At 36.5% G+C, this 21,097-nt stretch overlaps 1 protein-coding gene across 4 annotated transcripts in view; it reads left to right on the plus strand.

Moving 5' to 3' along the window:
* Positions 1 to 21,097, plus strand: part of nlgn2a (neuroligin 2a) — a 191,871-nt gene that overhangs the window by 99,105 nt on the left and 71,669 nt on the right. For 3 of the 4 annotated variants that reach the window (XM_051898670.1, XM_051898671.1, XM_051898672.1), the window contains exon 3: positions 5,726 to 5,779. The exons of the other annotated variant lie outside the window; for it this stretch is intronic. In XM_051898670.1, coding sequence (XP_051754630.1) covers positions 5,726 to 5,779 — 54 coding nt within the window. The remainder of the gene's footprint in view (positions 1 to 5,725; positions 5,780 to 21,097) is intronic. 4 annotated transcript variants of the gene reach the window in all.

Genomic DNA, 21,097 nt, shown 5'->3' on the forward strand with positions numbered 1-21,097 from the left:
AAAACAAAGGCGTAGCTTGATGACGGCAAGTTTGAGCGCGGATTCTTGGGAGATGTCGTCTTCACCTCACAACCAGTGGAAAAGGATCGGGATGGGACTCGGGCAGAAATCATGTTCATGGATGAGATTATTAACGTTACTGTAGTATGAAGCAGAGCAGGGCGAGTGCTGTTGGAGCTGAACGAGGCCGCTGGAGAGATTTCTAATGAGAGACGAACACGACACACCTCACGAGCTGTGGAGCTCTAATTATGCCGCTGTCGCCGCTTCTGCTTCTTCCGATCAAACGTATGAGGTAACACAGTGCTGTTTATCATATTAGATACATTTGAGTGTGTTGAAAATGATGTTTTGATGTTACTGATGTTGTGTTCACTCGCCGGCTGCTGTGAGACACTTGTTGCACACTGCAGTAAGCTAGATCGATTTTAGAATATCATATTAATAAATGCTTGGTGGCTTGTGTTGATAAATGGCATGCAATTAATTTTAAAATGTATTGTATGATGGAGAAAATACCATATTAGCTAGAGTAAACTAAACGTGACTCAAGACTAAACGTGTTGAGCTATATAACAATAATTAGTTTTCTGTCTATAAATGTAACCAAACAGTTGTTCTTTTGTCTAATAAAACATGTAATATATTAAAGCTCTTTGGTGTTTCCATGGTTTCTACAAAATAAAACCGGAAACCGAGGGTAACGCAGATATGACGCCATTGACAGGCGACTCCCGGACACGTCCCATATCCTTGGTTAAAATCGCATTTTTCTCATGATTTACAAATAGTTGGAAACATTTGGGATATTGTAAGTGCTCAACTGAACAAAATATATAACACTGGCCTAGTGGTTTTTGGATATTTTACTGCAAAAATCTTACATATTGTGCCTTTAACCTATGGCAAATTCAATTGAATGGACATGATTTAAGCCCCGGGTATACTTCACTTTCAGCGCCCGGACGCGTCTCACGCGTAGTCGCGTCCGCGCATCTTTCAAAGTATACTAAACCACGGATGCACGCGGATGACCGAGTTCGACACATGCGCAGTACAATTTTTTCTATATTCTTTACCAGACATCGTGTCATCAACGGGACATTCGCTGGGCAGGATCGGAGAAGAAAAATAGTGCATCCACCATTGCAACGTAGTTCAGAAGATACACCAAGAAAACAGGAATCAAAAACGATGGAGAAGGCATGCTTCTGAGTTTATTCGTCTTGTTTTTGAATCGCTCTTTACACACTCTTCTTCAACGACTGCACATTGTGCTCAGTACTGTGCGTATTGCCACCTAGTGGACTCTTCTGTCCTGCTTGCGCATGTGCTGTTGCACGCGCACCGTCCGCGCGGTGTCGAAATTTGGGCTGCACACGGATGGGGTGTGCGGCCGGCCGCGAGCCCTCCGCATGACGAAAATTACGCCGAAGTATACCCGGGGCTTTAGAAAGGCACACACCTCTCAATAAAAGGTCTTAACAGCTGAAAATGCATATCAGAGCAAAAACCAAGCCATAAGGTCAAAAGAATTGCCTGTAGAGCTCAGAGACAGGATTGTGTCGAGACAGAGAACCAGGGAAGACTACAAAAAAATCTGCTGCTTTGAAGGTTCACAGAAGCATGTAGTCTCCATAATCCTTAATGGAAGAAGTTTGAAACAACCAGGACTTTTCCTAGAGCTGGCCTCCTGGCCAAATTGAACAATCGATGGAGAAGGGCCTTGGTTACAGTGGTGACCAAAAGGCTGATGGTCACTCTAGTTGAGCTCCATGATCATATATGAATATGAGAGAAATTTACAGAAGGACAAACATCACAACACTCCACTTATCTGGGTTTTATGTCAGAGTGGCCAGACTCAAGCCTCTCCTCCCTGAAGACACATGAAAACCCCCTTGGAATTTGCAAAAAAAGCACCTAAAGGAATCAGACTGTGAGAAACAATATTCTCTGGTCTGATGAACGTCAGTTCCAAGCATCATATATGGAGGAAATAAGGCACTGCTCATCACCTGCACAATACCATCCCAACAGTAAAGTGTGGTGGAATCAGTATCATGCCGTGGGGGTGTTTTTCAGCGGCAGGGATTGGGGGACTTGTCAGGGTAGGAGGAAAGCTCGACACAGCAAAATATACAGTAGAGATAGCCTTAATAAAAACCTAGTCCGGAGCACTCAGAACCTCAGACAGGACAGAAGGTTCACCTTCCAACATGACAAGGACTCTAAGCACACAACTAAGACAAGGCAAGAGTGAAAAAGTGAAGTGAAAGTGACATGTGAAGGCCAAGTATGGTAACCCATACTCGGAATTTGTCCTCTGCATTTAACCCATCCTAGTTAGTGGCTTATGGATAACTCTGTGAATGTCCTTGTGTGTAGGACTTGTAGCACTGTAATGGTGCTTCAACTAAGTACTGAGTTAAGGGTACAAATACTTATGCAATGTACTTATTTCAGCTTTTGCTTTTTTAATAAATTTGCAAAGTTGTCTCAAATCTGTTTTTTGCTTTGTCATTATAGTGTATGGAGTGTAGATTGATGTGAAAAAATGTAATTTAAAGTAGTCAGAAACAAAAAAATGTGACGAATATACACACACACACACAGGTTTGTTTTTGTGAATTGTGGGGACATTCCATAGGCATAATGGTTTTTATACTGTACAAACCGTATTTTCTATCGCCCTACACTACCCCTACCGCTAAACCTACCCATCACAGGAAACTGCACATTTTTACTTTCTCAAAAAAACTCATTCTGTATGATTTATAAGCCTTTTGAAAAATGGGGACATGGGGTAATGTCCTCATAAGTCACCCTCTCCTTGTAATACCTACAGTATGTCATACCCATGTCATTATGCAAATTTGTGTCCTGATATGTCACAAAAACGCACGCGCACACAAACACACACACACACACACACACACACACACACACACAATAGTGACCAAAAGTGATGTCTGGCCTAGGAAAAATTACCTTTATTCAAATATTATTACGTACATAAATATATAATTTAAGCTTTATACAACACTTCCACCTTTTTAATGTTCGCATACAATAATTCAGCCTGACCTTTATTGAATCTCATTCCACATCCTGCCATTTGGTTTTCCTCCCAATCAGATTACCTTTTGACACCAAGCACCACCATCCTGTCATCGTTGGAAAGGGGAGCCAGTAGTGGACTCATCTGTAAACTCAATGGCAGACAGCACTTCCTTTTTGGCCAGACTGTCTCTCTTGTGTGTTTGATTGACAAGATATTTCCCTCTGTCAGCAAATACACACATTGTCCCCTGATTTTACCCTCCATCTCTACCAGAGCGAGAGTGATCTGACCCGTTTTTCCCTCACATGTACATGCACTCTTTCTCTCACCTTTCCTTTTTTTTCTTTAATGTCGAGGAAGGACAGCCATGTCCAGCAGAAAGACCTCTTCATTATTTTTCTATATGTATCTCTCTCTTTCACTGTCTCTCTCTTTGACAGGCATTTTCCAGGTCAGCCCACACAGAAAGAAGTCTAAAAAGGGTCTAAAAATATCTCTATAATGGATTCTCTGACAAAAATGATTTGTTTCATGAGGTTACACTCCTTTGTACTCTTCCACTCCTATCTGCACCTGTTTATTTTCACTGTGGGATACAGAAACCTGAGACCACTTGTGAAAATCTATTTAGATTTTTTTTCATTTAATTTAATTTTTTATAAACCAGTTAAATTAATTTGATTACATTTTTTAAATCCAAAAGCTTTGTTTATTTCCAGCTTTAAAGGGGTTATGACATGGATTTTTTTGTTAATATGTTGAGGTTCACTTGTAATGTTAATAAAGTTTTTGTGGCGCAAAAAAAAACAAAAAAAAAACACATGAATATGTGGAAAAATGATTATTTTCAACCCTCATTCTGACACTCTGTCTGAATGATAAGTTTTTAAGGGGCGGCTCCTTTAAGGCTTGTCAGTAAATGGCCACTATTATGATTGGCTAATGTCATTGCATTGGAAACAGTATTGAAAACAAAACAAAAATAACGACTTTATTAAACAATTTCTTCTCTACCCTGTCGTTCTCCTACGCAGTTTACGTTGAAGACACATTGCAGAGCTTCCAGGTTCTACATCAGAACGCCAGCTCATTATTGTCCAGCTCCTGCATCAGCGTCACACGCATACGTCGTGGTGCTCACGTGAACAGCGTCGGCCAATAATGAGCCGCCGTTCTGACGTAGAACCTGGAAGCTCTGCAATGTGTCTTCAACATAAACTGCGTAGGAGAACGACAGGGTAGAGAAGACATTGTTGAATAAAGTCGTTATTTTTGTTTTGTTTTTGCACACAAAAAGTATTCTCGTCGCTTCATAACATGAAGGTTGAACCACTGTAGTCACATTGACTATTTTAACGATGTCTTTACTACTTTTCTGGAACTTGAATGTGGTCATTTCATTGCTTTCTATGGGAAATTAAAAACTTCTTGGATTTCATCAAAAATATCTTAATTTGTGTTCCGAAGATAAATGAAGGACTTACGGGTGTGGAATGACATGAGGGTGAGTAATTAATGACAGAAATTTTTGGGTGAACTAACTCTTTAAGTGACTGAATGCCAGTGGGCGGGGCTTATGGTGCGATGATGTATAACTATTCGTCGATGTCTTGCTCTGGAGGCTGTCATATGCAAATGTATTTGCCTGTGTGACATCACACATCCCATAATATCAAATCGAGCCATTTTTGGAGCTTGATTAAATAAATGCTTTGTTTGTAATGAGGAGGACTTTTTTAAGCTATGAAACTTACAGGATGTTTTAATGGTACAAAGTGACCTCTTATTCGTCGAAAGATCAAGGCAAATTTGATTTCTCATGTCACGGCCCCTTTAAATTAGATTCCAGATTTTCATTGTGGTCTAAGTCTATTGAAATTAGTATATTTTTGTTCGCAAGTGTTTCAGAACATTAAAAAAAGAGCTTATTAATGAGATATGGTGTTACAGTTTTATTTTTGTGCTGTGTATGAATAGAAAGTCTAAACCCCACAGTTTACACGCAAAGACAACAGTGTCAACACCGTGTGTGTATGTGCGAGCACAGCACCCTCTGTTCCTGTTTCCCTAGAGGGTCTTTGAGCCGTGTGTGTGTGAACACGTGCTTGGTGTGTTATGCCCTCCTTCCCTCAGGTCCTCTTCTCTACCACCTCTCACATTTTGAAAGCAAGGCGGATGATAGCTTGACTGGAGTGAGAGGAACGACAGAGGAGGAGGGAGGGAGGACTGGGCTGGGAATGGGAATTCTTGTTTTTCATACCTCAGAGGTTAATTCCTGATTCCTCCACATTGATTTTTCCTTCATCCCCGGAAGCCAAACAAGCCGTCGGAACGGTATCGAGTAAAGCTGGTGTTAAAGAACGGCCTGCGAGCCGCAGCAGAACAATGGCGAGAGAGAATATTCACAGAGATAACATTAAACTTCTTTGATCTTGTAGCCGATTTGTGTCTTTCTTGTTATTCTGTGTTTATGATGCTTTTTGTTCTTTGCCTTTGCTTTTCTTTTTGTCACCTTTTGAAAAGAATGAGAACAATAACCTCTTGCTGATTTCTTGTTTTTTGCTCTTTCTTGTTTTCTATTTTTGATTTTTCTCTTGCCACAGTAATCTTTTTTTGAATTTTCTCTTTTCTCTTTTTCCCTCCTTTTTGTCTTAACCCTAGGTCCACTCACAAAAAAACACGATGAATCAACACTGAACCGGCCACGGGATGAAGGTATTTTTGTTGCATGTTTTTCCTTTTTTCTTGTCTTTTTTTAAGTCTTTTTTGGCAAATTAAAAAGCAAACAGCCTTTCTTTGGTAGTGGTGAAGAGTATATGAAGGAACCACATGTGCATATATGTGTGTGTATGTCTGTGGAATGAGGTGAAACTTTCTCGTTTGACTTTGGAAAGAGACACGCAACTTCCGAAAGTTGAAGATGATGGCAGAAAAAAAACACTGTATCTTCATTAAATGAGAGAAGAACAGCGGTTTTGAAGTGTAATACCCCGATAGTGCTGTCTGAAGCACAATTTTACAGCAGTTGCTTTATGATGTTTTTCAAGACTCAGAGCGATTATTAGGCTTTAAACTTATCTCCAACTCTCACGAAGACAAAGAGGTGTTTTCACCATGTTTTGTCAGTGTGAATAGTTCTCTGGATGCGGTAGTATAGACCAGCCAATAAATCTAAGATATGAAATGCTACAGTGTGGAGGAAAGCCAGAAAAACAGATACACACACATGGATCAGCACATGTTGTCATCTTTTATCTTGGATATTGCTATTAATGTTCATTTTTTTGAACTCCTTTCTTGAGAGCAATGTGTGTTTTTGCCCTGATGTTCTTTCTTGTGTTTACCAAACACTTTTGTTTTTTTCTTCTTTTTCCCTCTCATTCTTGCTGTTTTTTACCTATAGTTCTTTGGGAATGTGAAAAGATGGGATTGAAAAAGCTCTGAAAATATCCCAGTTTTTCATGCAATTTGACGCTCGTTGGTTTTATTGTATTGATAAACTGCTGGTTGGATCCTTGAAAGCTTGTGGCATCTCTGGAACTGAATTGTGGACTCTTTTACTATAACATGGTCATAACTAGTCTTCAATACGACTTTATTAATACATTATGATGATGATAAGTGTGGAGAAAAAAAAATGAAGGTCAGTCTGTCTGTCAATTCATAAAGTATGTAATTATATATGTATATATATATATATATATATATATATATATATATATATATATATATATAGGGTAAAACTTTAATTTAGGGTCCAATTCTCACTATTAACTAGTTGCTTATTAGCATGCATATTACTAGGATATTGGCTGTTTATTAGTATTTATAAAGCACATATTAATGTCTTATTCTGCATGACCATATCCTACATTCCTTAATCCTACCCAATACCTAAACTTAATACCTTACTAACTATTAATAAGCAGTAATTAGAAGTTTATTGAGGCAAAAGTCATAGTTAATAGTTAATAGTGAGAATTGGGCCCTAAACTACAGTGTAACCATGTATAGTGTTGGGTGTAATGCATTACTAAGTAATTAATTACTGTAATTTAATTATTTTTCCCTTGAAAAAGTAAAGTAAGGGATTACACTTATTTTTTTTGTAATTTAATTACAGTTACTTCTGATGTAATTGCATTCAATACTGTACAGACTATAGAGAAATTTTATACAAAACAATAGTGGATTTAGCATCAAAATGTAACGTGTATGTTAAAATAATGTATGTTTTTAATGTAACCTTCTTTCTTTAAATACTTTGGTCAGTTAAAGAATAATTTAAGCTAGGGATGCACTGATACCGATACCAGTATCGGTATCGGGCCCAATACCAAGCTTGTGTACTTGTACTCGTGCTCGTAAAAATACCCCCGATACCAAAGATCGATACCTCGCGTGACGTAACTGACAGAATTTTCCGTGCAGAGATACACTTGCGGCAGCAGCAGAAACAATGTCAGCCTCAGAGGTGTGGAAATACTTCAAAATTAATGATGACAACACACACATTGCGAACTGCATGCTTTCAATCACAATTAGTTATCGATTAGTGAAGGCAGGATAGGCGGAATCGCGCTGAATGACACAGACCAGAAGCGCTCTGTCTCGCGCGTACGCGCTCTCTCTTTTTTGAGCGCAATCCCAGTTCTCTCAGACAGCACGCGATCAGTTTTCCTCGTGCCTGAATGGTCAAATGCACACATAGTTGTCAAAATGTCCATCGTGTGGAGTATCTCACGTAAATACATTCGGTTATGGCTTTACGACGTAAACATTTGGGTGAAAACAGGATATGTGTCAGTATCCATGGATTCGGTCTTAAAGGGACCGTAGCCTATATTTGTCATTAATGTTAATAAAACAACAAAAGATGTTAAATAAATGTATACATGGTAAATAAACCTACTGTATCTGAAAAACAAGTTTAATTTGCATCTCTATAGTATTTGTTGTATTGTTTGTAATTTGTTTGTAAATTTCTTTTTATATAACAACAAATATATATATTGGTAATTATGCCCTTTGAAGGTTATTGGACACTGTGAAATTTTTGTTCTTTAAGTTTGTGACAAGCACATAAAAATTATTACTTTTTTTCATTAGAGTAATAATAAAGAAGCTGTCATACATTCATTAGTCTCACAGTGTTGTGCTTGGAAAACTGCAACATCACCAAATTTAAAAAAAAAAAGAGAGAGAGAGAGAGAAATTAATAAATGTATAGGCATCGGTATCGGTATCAGCGAGTACTAGAAAAAAAATATCGGTACTCGTACTCGGTCCTTAAAAAATGGTATCGGTGCATCCCTAAATTAAGCAATTTCAATTTCAGTTTCATGTCAATCTTTGTATTGTTTAACTTACCCAGCACTGTGTAATAATTTGAGTCTGTTTGGGTTACATTTACTTGGACAAAATTTTCCGCAGAAATTATGTAATGACAAAATGAGGATGTCCTCAGCCGGACAACAAACACTTTATTTTATATATCATTAAAGTGCTATTCTTAGGTTTGAGATATGGGGTTTAAGGTATGGTTGGGGTTTGGTCTATAATCAGCATAATTAGCTTTTGTACTAACAACAGAGTTCTGTCCTCGTTTAACTAGATAAATGTATGCAAGTGTTTGTCAGGTATTTATGGGAAATGCTATTTGTGAGCATGGTAGTGTTAAGCTGCTGAAAACAGGATTGAGTTTTTGCTGAGGGAGAAAGAATGACGTCTGAGCGCAAGTTTGTGCATGTGTCTGAGTGAGTGAGTGTGTGATTAGTATACACTTCAGCCGAAGGGTGGGTGTCAAGACAAAGGTGTGTGTCCACCTGAGCCCAGCTCATTATTCAGGCTGTGTGTCACATCATTATCAACGCGAAAATACACTCTCACACACTTGAAATTTACAGCTTCATGCTCACTTTCTCCCACCTTTCACTCTCCGTCTGTGTCACGCACACTTTATAAATTGTTCAGCCAGACAGTGTCGAGCACAACCTCACACTCAACACCAGTCTATCAACACCTCAGTCCAGATCAGGTGGATTGAAAACCAAAGGTTGTAGGACCCTGAATCCGTGGATTCTTCATCCCAAAACTGCTATGATACAAGCCATCTGTTTAGGGGATATGCTGTTCATGGCTCTCAGGGTGCACTCAGGGTCTTTCCTTTTAGTATATATGAGACTTGTGCAACAGAGCAAAAAGAATGTTGATACACTCTAAAAAATGTTGGGTTGAAAATGGACAAACCCAGCGATTGAGTTAAATGTTTGCCCAACATGCTGGGCAGTTTTATTTAACTCAACTATTGTTTAAAAATTACTATATGGCTGCTAAAATAGGTTTGAAATTAAAAATCAGACACATAATTACTAGAGGCAACAATAATAATCAAAATATGAACATTTATTAATAAGCAATTTAATGAATGTTTATTGTTTAATTATTATTCATTTAACATATTAATAAATGTTAATTTCCAACATACTTTGAGTTCATTTTAAGGAAGCAATACAATAGTTTGTAAACAATAGCTGAGTAAAATAAAACTACCCAGCAGGTTGGGTAAACATTTAACCCAACCACTGGGTTAAAACAACCCAATTGCTGGGATTGTCCATTTTCAACCCAACTTGGGTTGTTTTTAACCCAGCATTTTTTAGAGAGTACATTGGTTTGGAGATCAGTTGTTTTATTAATGATAAGCCAATGTAATGGCCAGGTTGATTAATCAGTTTGATCATTTTTTTTTAGATATCTGTTCCCGCATGACTTAAATAACATAAGAGGTTAATCAATTCCCATCATATCAGTTCTGATGTCTACTGACAGCTTTGGCAATAGAAAACAACCTTTTTGTGTAAATACTGTGAGAAATAATTGTAGTTCGTTAGATTATAACAGTACAATTCAAAAGTTGAGGGTCGGTAAGAACTTTTACTAAGTACTTTTATTCAGCAGGGATGCATTAAATTGATTAAAAGTGACAGTAAAAGTGTTTATAATGTTACAAAAGATTTCTGTTTCAAAGAAATGCTGTTCTTTTCAACTTTCTATTCTACAAAACCCCTAAGGGACATGGTGGTGGGGGAAAAAATTGGAAGAAAAAAATATTAGGGCTGTCAATAGATTAAAATGTTTAATTAAACACACACTTAACATGAAATTAAGCGTACAACGTTTATCTTGTTTAACATTTTTATTTTGCCATCATTTGCTATATCCAGCAAAGTAAACCATCAGATTGAACGACTTCAGTCATTTCCTTTTGATTTCCAAAAGACACAGCACAACTTATTCTGATATGTAAGGTCAGCTTACTTTTCTAGTCAACATTTAACCAGCTGACAGAGCAGCCATCCTCTTCTACACTGTGTGCTGCGAGTGAAAATAGTCTCTCACATGGCCCATTGAAGCAGAAGTTGCTATTTCTGTGCTAGAGATGAAACGGTATGAAAATTAAGTAACACTTTAGTATGGAGAACACATATTCATTCTTAACTATGACTTTTGCCTCAATAAACTCCTAATTTACTGCTTATTAATAGTTAGTAAGGTGGTTGTAGCATTTAAGTTTAGGTATGGGGTAGAATTTAGGGATGTAGAATATGGTCATATTAATATGTGCTTTATAAGTACTAATAAACAGCCAATATGCAAGCTAATAAGCAAGTAGAAGTGTTACCGAAAAGTATTAGATTATAGTGATCAAAATGATCACAGTTATCAATATTATGACAGTATTGTTAAAGTATTAGTTCACTTTCAAATGAAAATTAGCCCAAGCTTTACTCACCCTCAAGCCATCCTAGGTGTATATGACTCTCTTCTTTCTGATGAACACAATCTGAGTTATATTAATAAATATCCTGACGCATCCGAGCTTTATAATGGCAGTAAGCGTTAATATGAGCTGAAGAAAGTGTCTCCATCCACATCCATCCATCATAAACATATTCCACACGGCTCCGGGGGGTTAATAAAGGCCTTCTGAAGTGAAGCAATGCGTTTGTGTAAAAAAAAACAAACAAAAAAAAACATATTTAACAAGTTATGAAGTAAAATATCTAGCTTCCGCCAGACCACCTTCCGTAGTCAAATTCTGAAAAAAAAAAAACGGATCTGGCGTCGTGTCAGTTTTGTAAGTTGAATAGGAAAGGCGTAGGACGTAGCATAAGCTTTATGAACTGCTAGAGTTTTACACTTTCTTCGTAGGTAGAATACGGTAGGCGATCTGGCAGAAGCTAGATATTTTACTTAATAACTTGTTAAATATGTTTGTTTGTTTTTTTACACAAATGCATCGCTTCAGTTCAGAAGGCCTTTATTAACCCCCCGGAGTATGTTTATGATGGATGGATGTGGATGGAGACACTTTGTTCAGCTCATACTCGTTTGGTAACACTTACTGCCATTATAAAGCTGAGATGCGTTAGGATATTTATTAATATTTCTCCGATTGTGTTCATTAGAAAGAAGAAAGTCATATACACCTAGGATGAGTAAAGCTTAGGGTAATTTTTATTTAAAATGCGCTGGAAATGTTCAAAAAGTACTGATACACAAACTGAAATCATTTCACCAATTTTTATATTGAAAACCAACAAACAAAAATAAAATGAGCAGCACTCTGCACTTTTTTTTTTACATAAATGTTAAAATAATAACATTAACAACAATGGCCAGATTTTAAAATTAACAAAAAATCAAGCGTAGCGTTAGTTCTGGCAGGTCACGTTAGTCAAGCTCACATCAGCTGACTCTCAGCTGATCCACGTCTACCTACAGTACAGGGACATGACGCCTATCACAGCATCCCTTTATAAGGTCCATTCAGTGTTATCAGCAGCTTTATCGCTTTCCTCAGGAATAATTACCCTCCTCCATCCCCAGCTCCACCTCTCGTCCAGTCAGGACTTGCCCTTCTGATATTCCCTTTTCAAAACAGACTTATTTCTTGAATTATGACTTATTGAATTATTACATTAAATTATTGTCATTAATAACATTAATGATATCGCAGTACCTTTATGTTGGTTCTGTTCTGTTTACCCTAAGTGGGATTATCGCTGCTGTCCCTGCTCTTATCAGTGCTAGGCTGCATGGATGGACAGGGAGTTCTTACCCAGAACCATACTGCCAATCCAAACTGTATGCTAATTGTCAATCATCTTTGGTAATAGTGGTCCTGACAGAAATGTTGGTTGGGTGACTTACAACATAACATCTTATCTGCCATGTAACATTTACCACATGTTCAAGTTGACCAAAAAAAAGTTTTATAAAATATAAAACCATTTTTAAGAAAATGGATGAGTCAAAATTATAAATGATTATATTTTATCTGCTATGTGAATAATTCTAGAAAGCTTATTATTTGAATTTAGATTTTTAGAATACACATTAGCTTATTTTCCATCTACTAGTTAAAATGTACAACTTTGCAAAAAAAAAAAAAAAAAATTGGCTCTATTTTTGCGTTGGTCTGAACAAAATTTCTTTCAGCACATTGGACTGATTTCTGAAGGATCATGTGACACTAAAGTCTGGAGTAATGATGCTGAAAATTCAGCTTTAACATCACAGGAATAAATTACATTTTAAAACATTTACTGTAAATAGAAAGGTTATTTTAAATTGTTTCTGTATATTTGAACATATGGGCTTTCTTTCAAAAACATTAACAAATCTTACTGACCTCAAACTATTTGGCATAACCTCACATTTTACTGCTAAATTTCAATAAAGCTGTATTGTTTAGTAGAAGTTGTTCTGTTCTTCACTGGTTCCTGAACAAGTCTTTCATGGATGGTTACCCGTATTTACAAAACTGATTAGCACAAATAAAACTACTGCGGCAGCAGCAATCAGTGGCTGATTGGTTGAGGGAATTAACACGCTTCAACCAGAGCGCAACAGCACAACTTTGTGTAGTTTAGCCTAACAAAACTAGATTGTTTTGTCAGCACACAACACCATAGAGTTTTATATTTTAAAATGCAATTTATTCCTGTGATGCAAAGCTAATTTAGCAGCATCATTACTCCAGTCTTCAGTGTCACATGATCCTTCAGAAATCATTCTAATATGCTGATTTGCTGCTCAAGAAACATTATTATCAATGTTGAAAATAGTTGTGCTGCTTAATGTTTTTGGTGGAAACTGTGTTGCTTTTTTTTTTTTTTCAATATTTATTTGAAGAAATAAATATAATTTTTTTGTAGCATTATAAATGTCTTTACTGTCACTTTTGATCAATTGAAAGCTTCCTTGCTGAATTAAAGTATTCATATCTTTAAAAAAAAAAAAAAAAAAAAAAAAGATACAGCAATCCTTCAGATAAAAATATATTGACAGAAAATGCAAATCTGTACAAGCTGGATGATCCCACAGCATATAGAATGGCTTGTTTATTTACTTGAGCTAAAAGGCACATCTGTCAGAGTTTGCCTCCAGATTTAGGCCTAATTGATAATATTCTCAATATTTTTGATATTTGACAATACACAACTTATACTGTCTACTCAATACTGTAGCAAAATGTTTATGCAGCATAATATAAGCTACACAATAAGTCAGCTTTGCTAACTAACTTTGCTGTTGTTGACACTCATGATGAGATGTTGTGTAACCTCTACAGTGTTCAGAACTGCACATACATTCATCATTAGAACTGTAGTGCCACAGAACTGCCGACACACTCCTGCGAGCAATAGATTTGCTGTCGCACAGTTCCCATTGGGTTTGATTGTCTGACATAGACTGCGCGCTTGTGTGTGTGTGTGTGTGCGTGTGTGTGTGTGTGTGTGTGTGTGTGTGTGTGTGTGTATGTGTGTGTGTGTGTGTGTGTGTGTGTGTGCATATGTTCGCACACTCATGCTGTGTCTGATGAAGGTGCTGAGCTGGAATCACCAAGAGAGTGATCCGTCATGTTCTCTTGCACTTTGCCGATCCCTCACTCTCTCTCTCTCTCTCTCTCTTTCTCTCTCTCTCTCGGTTTTTCTAAACAAATTTTCTGATCTCTGTTCAAGGACAGATTGTGGTCCTGCAAGGCCCCGGAGCATCAGCCTTTTTGGAGGCCCCCACTTATTGCAATTTTGAGATTTTAATTCTTTTTTTTTTTTAAGTTGAAAATTGTGAGAGATATAAAATCACAAATGCAAGAAATAAAGTTGCAGTTATGAGAATGGACACACCATGTACAAATACTTTAATTACTACTGCTAAATGTAATCTTTAGCAAATGTCAAAATGAATATTATTGTCATACTGTACATTATAATAACTAAATTCACTTAGCGTTTAAAATTATTCATTTAGATTTTGAATGCTCAAATGTCCCCACAAGGATAGTAATATCAGTCATTTTTGACCTTGTGGGCAAATTTTTTGGTCCCCATGAGGAAAACAGCTTGTAAATCATACTAAATGTTTTGAAAATGTAAAAATGTAGAAAGTTTTCTGTGATGAGTAGGTTTATATGGGTTGGGGTTAGTGTAGAGGGATAGAATTTACAGTTTGTACAGTACAGTCATTATATCTAAGGGAAGTCCCTATAAAACATGGAAACCTGTGTGTGTGTGTGTGTGTGTGTGTGTGTGTGTGTGTGTGTGTGTGTGTGTGTGTGTGTGCCCTGTAGGCATTGATGTGTGCTGACGTCTACCTATTCGCATGTTCTCTTTCATTAGCATTAGTGCCCTACCTCCATGATCCCTCATCCACAGAGCGCTGAGCCTTACAGCACCTCCTAGGGGCAAATCACAACACCCACACATTACCTATACATTACTGTGCAAAACAAGATCTACTGCTTGTTCTTTTTGTAGGGTAGAGGATGTAAATCGGGGAAAAAGCTACCGAGAGAGAACAAAAGTGTTGAACTGGAAAAATGTATAAATGACACAGAAGGAACATTAAAGGCAGAAATAACAGAAAAAAGAGGAGAGATTCACTTACTGTACCTATACAACCATTACAGAAGAAAGAAGGAGAAAGAGAGGAATGTCCTACTTATGTCAGATTTCTGTGTAAGAGAGCAGGTTAGTCGAGCTGGCATGAAAGAGAGAGAGAGAGCAAGTGTTGATCAAATCTCAGTGACACTTTAATAGAATAATTCATGTTTGTATTTCACCAGTGAGCTGTTCAATAGACATCAAAGAGGGAAACAACAGTGCACTCACAACATCTCTAACATTCAAATGTATTGATTAGTAATAAATATGCTGGGGCGCAGCTAGAGATATTGTGTTGCTCCCACGCTTGGCATCTCTGACTCCTTCAGGCTTTCTTTTATTATTCTCAAAAGACACCTTATGAAATACTACAGATGTTCCTGCTCTTTCTGAAGGACACTGTGAACATGACATATTGATTTGTATAGTCCATGATTGAACATGAGAATAAAGTAAAAAAAAAAAAAAAAAAGTACAGTACAGTAACATTTTATAAATCAACTTTTAATATGGGATGTTTGATGAAACATTAGTAATCTGTATATTTTAGTACTGTATTTAAAAATCGTGTAGTTAATTAGTATTGATGTTTTATTGTAACAGCAAAATAATTCATTGTTCTTTAATAACAAATGTCTTTATGAACCTGTAATAATGCTGAAAAAGTTAATAAACATTATTATTATTTACTTTTTTATTATATATTTTATAAATGTATTATTAAAATTAAATAATATTAAAATTATATATTATTTATTTTATATAAATTATAAATTATATTATTTTATTTGATTATTTGATTATTTTATTATAGTTTTAAGTCACAAAATTTAATTTACATTAAAAACATTTAAACTAAAATTTGAAAAAAAAATTTTTGAATTTGAACTAAAAAGGATTAGTTCACTTTCAAATGAAAATTACCCCAAGATTTACTCACCCTCAAGCCATCCTAGGTGTATATGACTTTCTTCTTTCTGATGAATACTATCGGAGATATTTTAATAAATATCCTGACACATTCGAGCTTTATAATGGTAGTGAACAGGGGTCATGAGTATGAAGCTGAAGAAAGTTCATCCATCCATCATAAACATATTCCACACGGCTCCGGGGGGTTAATAAAGGCCTTCTGAAGCATTTGTGTAAAAAAAATCCATATTTAACAAGTTATGAAGTAAAATATCTAGCTTCCGCCAGACCGCCTTCCGTAGTCAAATTCTGAAAAAAAAAAAAAAAAGTTTTACACTTTCTTCATAAGTAGAATACGGAAGACGGTCTGGCGGAAGCTACATATTTTACTTCATAACTTGTTAAATATGGCCTTTATTAACCCCCCGGTGTGGAATATGTTTATGATGGATGGATGTGGAAGGATGCTCGAATGCGTCAGGATGTTTATTAGTATTTCTCTGATGTGTTCATAAAAAAGAAGAAAGTCATATACACCTAGGATGGCTTGAGGGTGAGTAAAGCTTGGGCTAATTTTCATTTGAAAGTGAACTAATACTTTAATAGAAAATATATAAAGAAATTCATATATACAGTAAGTAATTTTATTTGCCCAAAAAAATTATTTCCAGCATTTAAGGTTTTAGTTAAAGTCTATAAGAATATGAAAAACAATGTTTGCTAGTGCACTTCAATGGGCCTTAAACGGATAGTTCTACCAAAAATTTTAATTCTGTCATCATTTACTCCCCCTCAAGTAGTTCCAAACCTGTATGAATATCTTTCTTCTGCTGAACATGAAAGAAGATATTTTGAAGAATGTCAGTAACAGTTAATGGGCCCCACTGACTTCCATAGTATTTTTCTTCTATACTTCCAACTGTTTGGTTACCGACATTCTTCAAAATATCTTCTTTTGTGTTTAGCAGAAGAAAGAAATGCATACAAGTTTGGAACAACTTGGGTGAGTAAATGATGAGAATTTTCATATTTAAAACTGTGATTAACATCTGTCAGTTTTTCCAGCGAGAAATGCAGTGTTATGTAAAGTCTTTATATTGCCAATCGTTTGGCTTGATAAAAATCATTTAACCAACAGCACATACAGACACGTTTTCTCTGAAACATTTTTCTCATTTCTCAATACAAAATTACTGAATCCTGAAAGTAAATTCATGCCAAATTCAAACCTGCTCCAATCACTGGCTTGAACAAGATGCTTTGTTTTTTCAGGTTCACCAGTCAGTGATGCTTCTCTCTTGTCAACAGGCCAGACAGCAGAACTCTTCACAGCGGTTCTCTGTAATCTAAATGAGAGGAGGTTGGAGATAGGTCTAATGAACCTCATCCAGTCAAGCGGCCCGCCATTCAGATTTCCCCAGAATTTACTGCCAATTAGATGGGGCTTGCTGGGTGAGGGAAAGTTTATGGAGAAAGGGGAGACATGGGCTTAAATAGGTTAAATTAGGACACCCTTTCTACGCACACACACATTCCCACAATGACTGCCAGGAAAGTCCAGTCTATTATTGTTGATCTCACCATTAGCCTGAAATAAACAAGAGCGAGGGTGCAAGGGAGAAAGAGAAAAGAGGGAGTGGGGGGAAAGAGAAGGAGCCAAAGAAGAATGAGGGTGAAAAATAATGAGCAAGAAAGGAATTGAAAAACGAGGACTTCATATATGCTTTTTGTGAGTTCATGTGTGGTCGATTCGGGTGTGTGTTGTCTGTGTGTGTGGGTACGGTTGTTGTTCACGGCTGAACTACTTCTGCGCAACTAGATCTCAGTAATTGATCCTCTTTAAATAAAAACAAATCAAGTCGGCTCAATTTAAGCATGCTATTTTGGAAACCCTGTAAGAAGTCAAGGAGGGAGAGAGAGAAAAACAAGTGTCCCAAGTGATAGTATGAAAAAGATTTAGGGATAGTTAAAAAAGTGTTTTATGAGGAGTCTTTATGCAGCTCTTAGTTCATAGTAACCACACCTGTCAAGCTCCAAAAATGACCAGAAAACAACAAAAAAATTATATAAATGTGGTCCATATGATTTGTGCTCTGTTCCATTTTTTTTTACCAAAATGAAATTTAAGTCATTATTCACTGATAAGGCCAATTCACACTCCACCGACGGATGGCAACAGACACTTCGTCTGGTTTTGTCCCTGTCGGATTCTGTTGGCGTCTGTCGGACCTTGCTTTCGGCGTTTGAACATGCTGAATCGGAATTAGAATGTCTGAAAATTGACGTGCTGTAATCTGGTGACTGTCGGTGCTGGTCTGCGTCTGTCAATGCAGTGTGAATTGGCCTATAAACTTCCTTTCAAGTGAGCAGTTAACTCAAGGACTGTTGTTAGATGATTAGAGTTCAAAGATTCAATGATCCGATTCTAAAATGAACAGCTCACTATAGTGGGGAAGATTGTTAGAGAATAACTTAAATTTCAGGTCCATTCCTCACAAAGCTTTAGTTTGACTTTGGTAGAATGAGAGTCACAATCTGCTAAGGGGTAACAAATCATATAAAAATGTATCATTTTTTATTGGAAAATTAAACAATATTTTATCAAACTTTGATAATTGCCTTAATCTTTTAAACAACTGAGAAGATAGTGATCAAACTACATTTTATAAAAATCAACTGTCAAGTTTATAATATATATTACATCAGCATTTGAGAGTCAAATTGGACGACTACAGAGACTCATCTCAAGATCACTCATGTAACAGTTCATCTATTGCTAAAATGATGAAAAAATGATCAGTAAAGAATAGAAAATTATTGAAAATATTCAAATCAGTAATGTCAGAATCAGAATGCATAGTCCGTGCATTAAAAATGTCTGTCAAAACCAAAATATGTTGAGTGATGTTCACTAAACCCGCAAAGTTTTTCAGTTGGATTGGCGTTTATTCTCTTTAGCATGCAGTGTGAAGTGTTTCATTCAGTTCCCTGATCATTCCGATTCAATTTCAGTGAGTAAAGAAGAAATTTATGCTCTTGTGCGTTATGTATTATGCACGTTATCGTCTCTGACAGACAGCATGTTGAAGCCGCTCTGGCCGCCATTTTATCCCTCTTCTTGGAAAGCGATGATGTAGTTAAAACATCCGGTAGTGTGGGTTTTCCAAGAAAAGCATGTACTTGCTGGAGCTCTGCTTCTCGTAAATACTATCGTGTATTGTGCATGTTATTTTTTGACAGACATCGATGTCGTGATATTCAAATGATGTGGATTTGAAAACAGATGGATTGTGAGGTAATAATTTCTTAGCTGGCAAGTATTCAGTGAAGAGATTGATGATCATGAGTGTGTTATATTCTAATATTCCAACTGACACTGAAGTTTTTGACGGATGTGCTAACATGTGTAAGGGGTGAGCTATTTTTGATTTTGGGGTAATTATAAAATGTGCTGGAGACTTTCAAAATGATTTTTGTGTAGTTCATTTTACTTATTTTATGGAATGAAGTTTATTTCAAGGCTTAAATAAATTACATTACTCAGAGACTGACATGTTTGGCTTGTCAAAAATGTTACATTCAGCTGTCTTAAATTCAAGTTCATTTTTTACCAGGAGTGCTTTTGATGCTCAAATTTGTTTTGTTTTTTCTCTCTTTTAACAAAAATCTTTTATTTAAACTCATGAGAATGCAGATCTTGTTGTAAATAATAGTTTTTGTCTTTAGTCTTTTTGGAGCTTGACAGACATGAAGCTTGACTAAGTACTGTAAAAGAGGAATGTGAAAATGATCCTTGCATTGTCCACAGAAAAATATAAAAGCATATGAGTGAGCAAATAATGACAGAAATTTCATTTTTGTGTGAAGTATATTTTTAAATAGAGATAAGACAGGGGAGGATGAGGTGAATACTGAAAAAAATAATGAAAAGGAAAGAGGAATGAGTTTTTTTTTTTTTTTTTTTTTAAAGTGAGAAAAACAAAAGTGAAAACAAGTGTACAAAAAGAAGTGATGGAGTCCATAAGTCCAAATGTAGGAGATCAAAAATAGGATGAATAGTTCTCTTGTTTCTGTGGATGTATGATGAGGCCGTGGGGATGAGGGTATAAGGAGGTCTTTGTTTCACGCTTCTCTCTCTTCTTCTCTATATTTGACCCCATCCCTCTTTGTTCAGTATCAGGAATGTGATTTTGGGATTCTTCTGTCTTGAACTCAGAGAAACTGAGATCTCTCTCTCTCTCTCTCTCTCTCTCTCTCTCTCTCTCTCTCTCTCTCACACACACACACACACACACACACACACACACACAGAGTGCTGCTGTGCTTAAATGATTAGCTTGATATCCACTAGTCAATGTCTAGTGTAGTTGTATAGTGAAGACCAGCTTTTATGGACGGCATGAGGGTGAAGAAATGATTAAAGAACTTTTTAAGGGCTTTTGCGTGAATATAAAATAGTGAATGGGTTTTGCCTGTGTATGTGCATTTACAGACAGCATGAAGTATTCAAAACCCCTTCTACAGACTTGATGTACTAGCAATATTTTTCTGTCTCTGTCTTATCCTGCTGAGTGCTTTTTATGATATTGATCCATGTGTGAGAGACTCTTACTGCAGCCTGTATTCTTGATTGTCAGTTTCTCAAATGCCCTGTTTTCTGCCCTTTCAAACCCCCTCCACCCCAACAAAAGCTCCCTCCTATAATCTCTTTCTCTCTCTTTCTGTCTCCGTCTCTCTTTTTCTCCTTCATTCTTTCCATCTTTCATTCAGCATAATGCTGTGACTCACAGACTGAAGAAAATCAGAGTTAATTTCCACAGCTATAAAAGTTAGTGAGTTTTATGTTGATTTAACATTATGGTTTTTATGACCGTAAAACCGCAATGTTAAATCAACTTTTTTTCAAGAAAAGTAACTCTTGCTTTACCATCTGCAAAAATACCCACAATCTCAGAAAGCAGTATTTTGCCATTTATGGTAACATTTTGTATTGTGAAACGTATAGTTTTATATATTGCCTTCCATGATGATTACAATGTTTATGGGGTAATCGTTCACAGGGCATAGACATTAGAACATCTATCTATCTATCTATCTATTGTTCTATCATTCCATCCATCCATCCATCCATTGTTCTATCCATCCATCATCCATCCATTCATTGTTCTAT

Source organism: Ctenopharyngodon idella, chromosome 7, assembly GCF_019924925.1.
Source record: "Ctenopharyngodon idella isolate HZGC_01 chromosome 7, HZGC01, whole genome shotgun sequence".
NCBI classification, from domain to species: Eukaryota; Metazoa; Chordata; class Actinopteri; order Cypriniformes; family Xenocyprididae; genus Ctenopharyngodon; species Ctenopharyngodon idella.